General features: G+C 40.5%; 1 protein-coding gene and 1 non-coding gene across 2 annotated transcripts; both read left to right on the forward strand.

The window, feature by feature from the left end:
* Positions 1–898: 898 nt before the first annotated feature.
* Positions 899–11875, forward strand: psma3 (proteasome 20S subunit alpha 3). The gene is made up of 11 exons (XM_085391323.1): positions 899–1008; positions 1886–1968; positions 2172–2295; positions 3016–3117; positions 5274–5347; positions 9434–9506; positions 9593–9658; positions 10557–10603; positions 10832–10899; positions 11240–11304; positions 11700–11875. The coding sequence occupies exons 1-11, from the start codon at positions 988–990 to the stop codon at positions 11742–11744; spliced, it is 768 nt and encodes a 255-aa protein (XP_085247449.1). The 5' UTR covers positions 899–987; the 3' UTR covers positions 11745–11875.
* Positions 11006–11085, forward strand: LOC146646009 (small nucleolar RNA SNORD53/SNORD92). The gene has a single exon (XR_014908973.1). It is a non-coding gene; the product is annotated as a small nucleolar RNA SNORD53/SNORD92 (small nucleolar RNA).
* Positions 11876–13072: the final 1197 nt, after the last annotated feature.

A 13072-nucleotide genomic window follows, 5' to 3' on the forward strand; every position in this document is an offset into this window, starting at 1 on the left:
AGCAGGCACCTAAAACCCCCGGCTCAAACAATCAAAATCCAGGGTCTATCTTGCCTGGTGAGGGACCAGACAAAAAGTAATTCAAAAGAGCCCTATCAGTAGAACAAAAAGGGAATAGTTCACCCTGCCCAGGATAGGGTTACCGCCCCATACTCCCGAAGCACCTCCCACAGGACACTCCGAGGGACACGGTCGAATGCCTTCTCCAAGTCCACAAACCACATGTAGACTGCACCAGCTTGTCATAGAAATCAGTGTTACATGAACTCAGCTGTTATTGCTTCAGCCCAATACAAGCCGAAAAATACAGACTTGGAATTTAGTCCAACTGCTGAACTTGCATTTGATAATTTTTCACTGAAACTCTTAATATGAGGTCCAAAGTCAAAGAGATTTGGTTGACAAAAACCAAAAGAAACTTATCAGAGCGATAGAAAGAACTTTAGGAATGGGCAAATTCCCAAACAATTCTTAAAAAGGATTTAAAAAAAAAAAAGACCAGAGAAGACTAGAATGAATGGATGGATGATTGTAGAGTTGTTTCTTTGAATAAGAAAATCCCCTTCACAGCATCTTATCTTATCTTATCTTATGGTTTACAAAGATTAGATGGTAAATAAAAATCTTCATCTGAGTTTGTTGTAATATAAGATAATCTTTTGCTAAAAAAAAATATTTAAAACCACGTACAATTTACTTAAATGTATTTAAAATCCTCCAGAAATGCTTACTTATTTATTTTCACTATATCATCTTGAGTCTATGAATCACTACAGCGCCATACCATATCTAGCTATCATCTGTCAGACATTTATTTTTTAAATACACCTAACCGTGGTGCTTTAAAAACTATATTTAATGTAACTTAAGCTTTTATTGTAAAAGGCTGTCACCGGAAGTTTGTGTGAAACGCGTGAGGAGGCACCGGAAGAGTGGTTTGAGAGCGCTTTATGGGACCTATGCATAGAATTTACAGTCGGTATTAAAATGAGCTCTATCGGGACTGGGGTGAGTGTTTCAGTACTTTTTGAGAAGAAGCTTTAACTTACGTACACTCGTACGTTTATCAGTCTGTCTTTAGTCCTGTTTTCCGGAAAATATTCTGCTTTTATAGTTCAAATTATGTTCATTCAGTTCAGTCTGCAGCTAGCTAGAGTGTTAGCCTGCTGAGTCACAATGAGGCCTGCTAACAGAAGCTAAACTGAAATTGAAAGTAGTTTAATTTAGTCCCGATTCAGGATTTTTTTGTCAATTTAACAATTTATAAGAATTAAAAAAGCTTTCTACTGTGGCGTTAATTATCCGTTTTATCACTGTAATTACAGGAATTCACGATATTTATGTGTTTAGATGTTAGCCTCCATCAAACTGGATTCAGAATGACTCAGAATTGCGTGCCAGCTAAATTCTCTCTATGAGAAGAGTAACTTTTTATCACTGGGGTTCATTTTATTTAACAAAGGCTTTCTAAAAAAAAACAAAAAACTTTATCTTTTTAAAAACATAAACATTTACCTTGCTACTGTCAGATAACAGGGTACCAATGAGGTGTTTGGTGCACCTGAGGTGAAAGTGAATATAAGTAGTCCAGTTCACACAAAGAATGAAATATACTTTAGTTTCCTGAATTCTACCAACACACCAAGCTAAGTCTGGGTGTATTCCTCAGAGGGTTCAGGTATACAGTCCCTGAATATATTTTGCACATGTTTTGGCAGTTGGGCAAATGATTTTAGACTACAAGTCAGTCATCCCTCTTTTTTAATTAATTAAAACTTTAAGGCCACATGAAAGTGTGAGTTTGATTATATACCTGTCCTTTCCAGCTACTAATATCAGTAGTTAGTTTAATATTGGAAGCTGCTATTTCTGTTTTGTCTTGCAGTATGACCTGTCGGCCTCAACCTTCTCTCCAGATGGTCGAGTGTTTCAGGTGGAGTATGCCATGAAGGCTGTAGAGAACAGCAGGTCAGTCTCTATGTTTTTAAACTAAAACCAGACCCCGCTGAATGTGATGTGGTGTGTAAATATGAAGAAAAAATTGTTTTTCTACAGTGTTGATAACCAACTGACTTCCTAACCCAGAGTGCTAATGGTGCTAATAATTCTGAATAGTTTCCAGACATGTCATGATCAAATTTTCAAGTATGTCTCCATGTTGTGATGTTCAGCACAGCCATTGGAATCCGCTGTAAGGATGGGGTGGTGTTCGGGGTGGAGAAGCTAGTCCTGTCTAAACTGTACGAGGAGGGCTCCAACAAACGCATCTTTAACATCGACAGACACATTGGCATGGTAACCACACAAGCCGTCAAAAACATTTCAGGTCTATTCAGTGTGCTACATAAATGTGTGCATCGGTGCGCAAAGAAAACTGTCTTCATGCTCATCTTTTTTTTGGATAGTGTCAAAAGCGACATTGCCTCATAGACCAGACTAAAAAGACAACCTTTGACACAAAGTGATAAGCTGTCAGCTGTCTTGGCTAACTTGGTGTCCCAGCCAGCCACGTGGTGTAAAAGAACCGTGGTCCGGTTCTGATGCTCACATGCCCATGGCCGGCACTTTGAGCAGGGGATGTGCTCAGCATGTATCAGAACCAGTATGAACTGTTTCTGCAGTTTGAGCTACAATAGCTATCACAACTGGTCCAAGGAAGTTGGACCAGTTGTGATAGATGGATAAATGGTGTAGCAGGAGCTCAGGAGGTGGAGCAGGTCATCTACTAATCTGAAGGTGGTTCGATCCCTAGCTGCTCCAGTCTGCGATCCAAATGATCTCTTGGATGTTGAAGATGCTGAACATACTGAAGCTTTCGATGAGACCGAAACGCTGTTTCTTCTGGCCCGCTCCATCCGCAGCTCACTGTCTCACTTAGAGATGTTTGTACCTGGAAATTGCAGGATATCACTTTCTGAAATGGTCACCACGTTCTGTTTGTGAAACATTTTATTTTGTGTGTTCACAGACTTATTGTGACATGAATATGTGTAAGTAAAGCTTCTCTCTCAACAGGCAGTAGCTGGCCTATTAGCTGATGCTCGCTCACTCGCTGAAGTTGCCAGAGAAGAAGCTTCTAACTTCAGATCAAACTATGGACACGACATTCCCCTGAAGGTAACGCATCAGCTTCCTGTTGTCTTTTGTTACCATTTTTTTTCTCTATGATCGGGTATTTTAATTTTGTATTGTCATTATAATAATAGTAAAATAAAGTGTTATTCATGAAATTCCAGCTGTAAAATAAACAGTAATTATATGTTACTAATAAAACAGGATCTTTGGAATCGTAGCTTATTCAGTTTGAAAGTAAGAAAATGTAAAAGGTCACAACAGCGATGGATAAACATTTCAAATGTTACACAATAAGCCGTGTTCATATTTGTCTAGTTATTTTGGTAAAGCCACAGGGAGCCACTGAAGATGGGCAAAGAGTCACATGTGGCTCTGCAGCCAAATGTCTGAAACTCCAGGTTGTACAAGAAAAAAGTTAAAAACTGCTCCTCTGCTGTATCATGTGACATGCAGCTATGTTACTAGCATGGATGCTTGGAGGAACAGTGTATTTTCCATGGATCGATGTGTTAACCCTTTAGAGCCGATCGGAGCGGGAACGCTCTGTTATGCGTAACTATTTTTAAATCCCGGTAGCACTGCAACCACGTAAGCTAGCGCAAAAATTTTTTTTGCATATGAAACCGGAGGAGTTGTACTTACATATTGTGCCATCAGCTTGTCCTCGGTCACGGTTTCCTTCCACATAAAGCTTTGCAAAAACTGCATAAAAAGCGCTTGCAGCAACAAAAACATAATATTCCAGAAACACGCTTTGCCGATCCGATCAGCTGTTCAAAACACTTCCTACGTTGGAATAGACGTCAGCACGAACTTTTGCATTTCCGCCATTACCTGGCCGAAACCGGAAGTGACGTCATTTTCGCGGAAATGTAGTCTTTTTTGCGATCAGGGCCTCAGGGCCTATACTGCTCTTTTTAAAAGTTATCTTTGACTTTATGACTTTCTGTGTCGTTTCTGGGATGCTTACGACTCATATTGCACTGCTGGAAATAGTTTATTTTGATGCATATGCTGCTTTTTTGCAAATTTGCAGTATAATATTTATTTTTCGTTTTTCCTGCAGTGTATAAAAATTGGTGTATTTCAAAAATAAAACTATGAAGACACTCAAAATAAATTTCCTGTGGTGGGAAACTATTTTGTGCAACTTTTTTGTATTTACAGTTTTGAGGGATAAGCCTCTTAAATTTCTCTAACTACAAATATATGTTAAAAAAACAAAAACGATTTTCAATTTTTTTGTAGTTTATTGCACTTTTTTGCAATTTATGTAATTACTATGCACTTAATGAATACATATTATTAAAATCTGGGCTGTAATGGTTGTATTGATGTATAGCAACTTGAAATGCTCCCAAAAATGGCTCCACAGCAGGTAAAAATATAATATAAGCTCTGGCAGACTTGGTTCTATGGTAGGTCTTAAAGGGTTAAACGGCCGTCCCTGGAAGCTTAAAAAGTCTTTGTCAGTTCTTCTGTATTCTAATGTTCTTGTTCTGTATTATAGCAACCACCTGAGGAAACACAGAATCAAACTTATAAATGCTCTGCCTCCAGATTGTTGTCAAGGACATGGACTTTGCAGTTGGGCAAAAACCGTTTTGTCCCCTAATAGCTACTGATCAGCTGAGCTAGGAAATCAGTGTTGAGGCATCGAATCACAGCAAGTAATAAGCGCGCACATGAGAGAAGCATAAATTAAAGTGAAACATATGTTCACACTTCACCAGGCAACACTTCCCTCCTATTGGCTAATAAGGTGAGCCACTTTGATTTGATTGGAGCCCCAGCTTCCTGTCCGTAGCTGACAGGAGTGGCATCTGGTGTGGGCTTGTGCTGCTTTAACTCATCTGCTGTAGTTGAATGTAGCTTGGTTGAAATGACCTTTTGGCATCAACGAGGTATTTTCACCCAGTGAACGTGTGTGAGACGAAGGAGCCCATTCAAATGTGCTACAAGTCTAACTTCCTCCTTTTTAAGCTGCTATTAGGGACTTTGCCTTTGCATACATGGTATCATTTGTTCTTAGTATAGTAGCAGGATTTCTTATAATGCCTCTCGTCTAAAACAGCTGGTCAATTAGTTGATCGATCATATAAAATCATTTTAGCAAATACCATGTGCTTGTTTGTGTCTGGGGCCACAGAAGGGGGATCTGAATGGTTTTAATCTAATAGTATTTCCTCTCCTTGCAGCACCTCTCAGACAGAGTGGCCATGTATGTCCATGCCTATACGTTGTACAGCGCTGTGAGGCCGTTTGGCTGCAGGTGAGTTTCAGTAATTATGTTAACATTATGAAAACATGAAGCAGAGCTGCCGTCACGTTTTCTATTCCTTCAGCGTTTTCAAATAAACCCTGAGCTTCTGTCTGACTCCTCCTTCGTGTTGAGCCGGAGTCATTTTGTCTAAAAGACGCTTCAGTCTCCTCATTCACACAATCACATCAGATAGCATTAAAGTTTAGCTTGGTACCATTTATGTCGCGACTCGCTCCTGAGCTTTGCTGTCATCCTACGGCTCCTGATTAAACCCTCTTACTAGAAAAGACCGCTGATGCTCCTTTTCATATTGGATCCTTCTAATGTTAGAGCCGTCATCAGTCAAACTTCATTTACAGCTCAGGTGACATAAAGTATTGTACAAATATTATAATAATAATTATCATATGTATTATTTTGAAAATGATCCAAATGTACTACACACATCACAGCGATGACTGACTGAGGTACGTACCCGGTGGGGGAGGGGGGGGAGAACTTCTGTGATATCACTTCCTGTTGACTGTCAGACTCCGGCTGTGTCCCAATTCAGGGTCTGCACGCTTGAAGTACGCGGCGCACTACGTACGGTGCGTACTATACCGTAAGTACGAGAAGTGCAGAAGTGAGAGGCTTGTGAAATGGGACTAGCCTTCGTCGCGCTGTTCAGGTTGCCTAGCAACCATGATACTAACAGCTGGAAACGTTTCATACAGCTTTGTGTGACAGAAATGAAGGAGAAAAATGTTTTGTTGGTCATGACATCACTGTGATTAGTTGAGTGTCTGAGGCTGAGACCACGAGACTGTAAAACATGATTGTTGGGCTTCATTTCTGTGCTGAACAGTCATTCAAGATTAGCTAGTAAACAACAATTAGCTGATGTTGTTCATGAGACTAAAGTCATCTCACTGTGGTAATGGAATATAATATGGCCAATATTATATGTATTGTCAGATTATCATTATTTATATATCACAGCAGTGAGCTTGAACTCTGTGTCAAAGATTCAAGTTGCATTTATTTATATTTTCTATCACCTTAAATCTTCACTCAAAGACGAGTATCTTTGACAGTGTGTATACAGATGTGTTATATATAAGAGGCAAATATTGTTTGTTTAATACGTTGGCATTACTAAATTTGGCTCAATGCTTACATATATTTATAAAAAGAAAATGTACGAGCTGTGATAACTGTGTCTGATAGAATGAAGAGTAGACTGATATATGAAATATTCCTTTATTGGGTGAGAAAATCAGACCATGTCATAACTGCTGTAAGTCACACAGAATAGACATCAGAGCCTTAAACAGGCTGACGTCTGCTAAATGGGTCAAACTGGGCAGAAAGTCTACAAACACATAACATCCTTATAGAATATGATGTGACACTATAGATCAACTTAGCTCAGAATATATAAAGCATATAAACAGTTACAGCAATATGATGCAACAAACACAGCAGCTACTGATCCAAAATACTCAAAGCTTCATAGAACTGAAACCAACATTTATTTTAGCTCCATTCTGCTGCTGATACAGACTTTAGGTTTCTGAACATTAAACTTGTTGCTGCCTTTCATAGTGTGTAACTTGAAGGCCCTGAGTACTCTGAGTACTTTCTCCCACACTGGAAACACTGGGATGATCACATTATTTGAACATTACCTAATAAGACTGATTCAGCACAGACAGTTATGTTAAACTTTCCTAGCAGTCCTTCACAAACAGGGAACAGTCTGTCTATTCTCTCCATCTGTCAGCTGCTGCTGGCTCTTCCTCCTCCTCTTCCTCACACACTGCTGAGTTTGTCCTGGTGGATCATCAGGGGTGCAAAGCCTCACAGATGATGTGCAGCAGTGGGTCCCTCAGTCTGTCCTCACTCTGGACACTTGCAGGTGTCACACATAGAAATCAAATGTGTGATAAGCTGCAGGATTCAAACACAAGTGTAACTTATAAACACATGTTCATACTTTTATTCCACAATCAGAGAGAAAGAAACAGAGAGAGAGTGCAGGACAGACAGACAGGTGACAGTCTCAGGTGTACACACTGCTACACAACAGCACAGAGAAGCAGGATTTAGTGTTTGTGTTATTACGAGTGTAAACAAGAAGAGTTCCAGATGGTGCAGTGGACACATGTGTGACTGCTGTGATTAAAGCATCTTTCTTTCAGCTTAACGAGTGAACCGTCAGCTCGTTCAAACACACGTTAAAGTGCGTTTGGCTCGACACCACCGAACAGAGGCAGCAATATAACACAGCTAACGTTAACAGTGCAGTGAATCCTGCTTGTGCCGTGATATTCAGGACTGCGAACTGAGCAGCATCACTGACTTTCAGCTTGTTGTGTTTGTGGATATATGACTGACTTTAATCATCCACAAAATCATCACAATCTCTGTAAGATTAAGGTCGACTATTGAACGGCGTATATTTAAAGGCTTTAAAACAAAGTTAACGCTGAAAGTACAAACATCACTAATGTCACATAACTCTGCCGACATGTGGCCAACAATAATGTTTTAATGTTCCTCATTAGTAAACATTCGCACATAAATAAGTGACATCATATTCAGTACTTACTTTTGACAGTTCACTCTTCGGCCGCTCTGCTTCTGCCGTATTTTGCGGCAAAATTATCCACACCCACCGCCGCGCTATGAATTGTGGGATATATGGGACCACGAAGCGTGCACCGGACCACGCTTGATATTTGGGGAAATCGACGGCGCATTTGAAGTACACTTTGAATTGGGACAGCCGTCGTCGTGTGGCGGTGACGTAATCGCACTCAAAATGCGTACTTCAAGCGTGCAGACCCTGAATTGGGACACAGCCTCCCTTTGCTGTATTTACCTTAAACTCAGGGACACGCCCACAAATACACAACTTTCATGTGCTAAATGGAAAAACTTATTTAGGCCTGACAGATTCAAAGTTGTAATTGTTCAGCTCTGTGTTCCTTTCATTGTCAAAGATCAAAGTCATGATGTGTTCAGGACCACAGCTCAGTGTTGTGTTCAGAGTAAACAATCAGTGTTGTCATGTTAGTGTTGTGCTGCGTACAGTTAGTTGGTTACCTGTGTGGATGTGCATGTCAATAAAAGACGAGGATTGTGACAGAGAGAGCCTCTCCTTGTGGAAATGTATGTTTTCCTCATGTGAAGGATTCTCTCATTCTTAAGTGCATCTTTGAGAGTCGAGAGAATTTCTCCAGGCCATCAGGGTGAGGAAGCATATAGGCGGAGCAGCATATAGTTGACACACAAGCCTTTATCAAACAGTTGGAGGTCATTTAAACACAACTTGCTCCAGAAATGGATTTTCTTATTTTTTCCTTTGGTGTTTATTCATCTAAGTCGGGGGTCTCAAACTTAAATGATTGGTCGTCTCCTTCTGGACAGACACGTGGCAGCACCTCTGCTGTCATTGTGTTTGTCTGTAACAGAATCAAAGTGCAGACATAAGTGTACACGTTAGTGTGCGACTCTGTCATTAACATTTTAACATTGCACACAACAACAAACAAATCTAACACAGTTTGTCACTTCAAGGGACAAACTGTGTTCGATTTCTTCACGTCAATATACAGGCTGCAAGTGGCCCCGGGGCCACGACTTTGAGAGCCCTGGTCCCAGTTGTTCTGGTGTCTTACCTACGTTTGGATGTATGTTCGATTGAGATGCCTTCTCTTGAATATGTGGATGTTCACATTGTAATGGTTAAAGCAACAAAATATCCATTTTAAAAACTCTAATGCAGTTAGGGTAATCACAGGGTTACCCCAAAATGTATAAAGGATTCATGTTTTATGTGGGCGGTATTTTTGTCGTTGTTGTAAACATCAGCCAACCAAAAGAAAAGACTTTCTGACATTTAAAAAAATAAAAAAATCTCAGGTCACCTCTTGAATTTGAGTTTGAATGAAGTGGACAGGAAGTTGTAGGTTCAGGAACATAATAAATGAAATGTTGTAGTTTTTCTTATTTATTAGTATTATTATTAATCACGGTCCCTCCTTCACTCTAGGAGCACAGTAATAAATCGATGCCTTCATGAGTGTGTTCTGGTTGTTGCTCTTTCAGTTTCATCCTTGGCTCATACGACAAAGACGACGGTTCCCAGCTCTACATGGTCGACCCGTCCGGCATCTCATACGTGAGTTTGCTCTCACATCTGTATATGGTGGGAACCCAGGTTGGTTAAAGCAGCAGTAACAACACTGTGTGTGTGTTTGTGCGCAGGGTTACTGGGGATGTGCCATCGGAAAGGCAAAACAAGCTGCCAAGACTGAGATTGAAAAACTGCAGGTGAGTCTGAACCTGCAACATTCACATGAGTTTTCTGTTTGCACTCTTATTCTAGATCCAGTTCTTCATCTGTCAAATAACCACGACTTTAGCTTTCGCACTAACAAATCTTTAATAAGATAATGAAGACGTGTCACCTTAACACATGTGAGCTGGTGGCGTCAGTGTCTGTAAAGCAGCTGATCCTGACCTCAACTGTGACTCAGGTTAAAACAAAGTCAAAAGGTTCAATTTAATAATGTTTGAGGTTCACGTAAAAACAGTTTCGAGTAGTTTCAAGATGTGATTTTGATATTGACCTTTTTAACCGCAGCCGTAAAAGGCTGTTGAGGTATGTGTCGAGTGACCTCGAGCTCAAGGTCAGGGTGAGAACGCCAAACAAAATCTCAAACAGGTTTGAATCCCGGTGACTGTCACTGCAAGGTCAGAGGTCAGCTTTTCTGAAATCACCTGGGATTTTCACATTTCTTCCATAGCTGCATCTACTGGGAGCTGAAGCGCAGCACTGGCACCACCAGTATATTTAAAAAAAAGAAAGAAAGAAAAAAGTTTTTCTGGCATCTTTTTTTTTGACACATTTTCCAACATAATTATTAAAGAAATGTCTATTTTCAACCTTTTCTTTACAATTCTGAGATCTGCATATTTTGATTGCTTATTTTTTCTTTTAAAATGTAAAACATTCTCTGCACATACGTCACTGACATTTTAGGAATGTTTAAAGGCATTTTTACACGTTTAGTTAAAAAAACATTTTCAGTTACGTTTCTGATATTTCTGGGACATTTGTGTTGTAAAAGAAAAAATCAGATTAATAGTTAATGAATAATATTAGTTTCCTAATCCAGATCAGTGTGTCTGATACTATCTTTGCTTGTTCCCTCTGTGTGTGTCTCAGATGAAGGACATGACATGCAGAGAACTGGTTAAAGAGGTCGCCAAAATGTGAGTGAGCAACTTCCAAACTCATTTTTTCTGAACTGCTGAACTGTGTCACCTGTAAGAGAGGTGTGTGTGTGTGTGCGTGTGTGTGTGCAGAAAAGGGGAACTGAAACTCCCATGTCCTGTAGTGCAGAAAAATTGCAAGTGAACTGTGTAAAGTGCAAGTCTAAAGTACATTGCACACGTGGTGTACCTGTCTTCCTAAAGTGTGTTGTATTTTGATGTTTGCAGAATCTACATTGTTCACGATGAGGTTAAGGATAAGGCTTTTGAGCTGGAGCTCAGCTGGGTTGGAGAAGGTAAGAACCATCAGTGCTCTGCTTCTTGTCCACTCGTTTGTCTGTCTCTACTTTTAGTGTGAAGCTTCTAGATTTAACAGTGATGTCAGCTGACGCCTTCATCATGTAGGGATGATGACAATCCAGAAGGTTTCGCTCACTGGACTGAGTTCCTGTGATGTCACTGCCTCTTGGCTGTCTGACCAATCCATGAGCTGCACGCGGCCTCATTAAGCTAATGAGACAAATAAAGAAGCATAACATGCAGAATAATGTTGAGCTTTAAGACAAGCTGGAAAAAGACTCCAAGTAATTCTTCATTAGTGCTGTGGTTGCCATGGTGACATGTGTTCTCTTACAGTCACAAATGGACGACACGAGTTGGTACCCAAAGATGTCAGAGAGGAAGCAGAAAAATATGCCAAGGTGGGTGAAAATCCTTTGTAGCAGATAGACGATCCAACACAAACAGATGTGACCACTGTGACGCTGCTCTGATGTCACCCGTTGGCGTCTGGCCACAAACGTCTCGGACGGCTGGATCTCACAGCAGATATTAGATGTCAGACTGTGGAGGGCTTCATTTTAACCATTGTGAACATCTAACAGTACAGACCAAAACAGTTCTTTGGACGGAGGTAGAGACACGCCGTGAGCTTGTACCTAATAACGTGTGAATGTGTAAGGGTCGACTCTTGGAATCAGCCTTCATTTTTACGACTTTGATATTTGTGTCTGCCTTGAGTAGAGAACGTATTTCCATAGTCGTTCTACTTCATGTGGTGGGCAGTGCATTCAGGTGACTGCTTTTTGTGTTTCAGGATTCTCTGGAAGAAGAGGACGACTCGGATGAAGACAACATGTAAACTCATCCTCTGCTGACGGGCGCATCTGTTTCTTTTGTTGGTTTTATAGTTCATAAACTTTCACATCTGTTGTCTTGTATTTGGTTTGAATTTCAGCTTTAAAAATAAAAGTTGAATGAAAGTTCACACTACTTTTTTTGGGAGAGTGTTGATAAACAGTGATTATAAATCTGTTGTGACTTGGAGAGAACCCAGAGGTTTGTACAATGTGCAAAAAAACATTAGGGATGAGAAACTGTTTAAACTAAAAACTGATCTTTGTCAAAGTATTTTATCCAAACAATCTCAAAAGCACTGAAACTTTAATTCCACCTTTCAAATATACTTTTTTGCTGCGGAACAAACAGTTTTCAGTGTTTCAGTCAGCTGATTGGTTAAATAAACACAACAACAATGGAAAACAAACTTGTTTGCATGCAGAGCTCCAACCACATGAATACTACTAACTAGTGGTTTTATAGTAGGTTTATACACAGTGGCGGTCCTAGCCTGTTTGGCGCCCTGGGCGAACACTCCCTCTAGAAATCCCTCAACCCAAGGATCACCACAACTTAACCTAACAGACCTTAGTTCACAGATTCTCTTTGTCTAAGGCGCATTTCTGGGATTTCACACAACCCAGGATTCAAATCATGAATCCATGATGGGCTTGGATTTACAACATTATAAATGAAATGTGCTCTATTTGGAAGCAGCTGGCCCCTCCCCTTTCGACGGCTTGTGTGAGACTTTAAATCATCAAACTGTAAATTTTAAATTGTTATTGATCCCTTTACTCCTGGTCCTAAACTGTATATTTATTTTCTTACTCTTCTTATATATATTGTTTGTTTACTTGCACTGCTGTAACTGCAGCCTCGTCGTCTCGTCTCTCTACATACTGGACTGTCTGTAGCGGAGATGACAATAAAGTTTACTTTGACTTCAGCAGCGAGCAGGCGCACCGAGGGCTCTCGCGCTCACTTTTCGTGTACAGAATTTTGAAAAAACATCGGTGCAAATTATAAAGTTAGGTTATAAAGTCTGTATCATGATGTCTGGTGTTTTCGTGTTTGTTGTTTTGTTTTTATTTTGTTTTATTTTGCGAGTTGGTTATTAGATGCTGCTCCAGCCAGAGAATCCCCCGCCGCCCCGCCCTCTCCTCTCTGTGCCGCAAACGGAGGGCGCCCTTACTCCCAGCAAATGGGCGATAGAAAACCGATCGGTGCCTGTGCCATTCCCAGTATGCGCTGGCTGACGTCGGGGCAGCAGGAGTACAAGCATTTTTTTTTTGCCGAGGCCCGTGATGCCGCCCGTGTCGCACGCTACTGTTTATACCAGACCTCCAT

Source organism: Rhamphochromis longiceps, linkage group LG19 (genome assembly GCF_057381845.1).
Source record: "Rhamphochromis longiceps isolate RC_006_pf linkage group LG19, R_longiceps_female_GT1.1, whole genome shotgun sequence".
NCBI classification, from domain to species: domain Eukaryota; kingdom Metazoa; phylum Chordata; class Actinopteri; order Cichliformes; family Cichlidae; genus Rhamphochromis; species Rhamphochromis longiceps.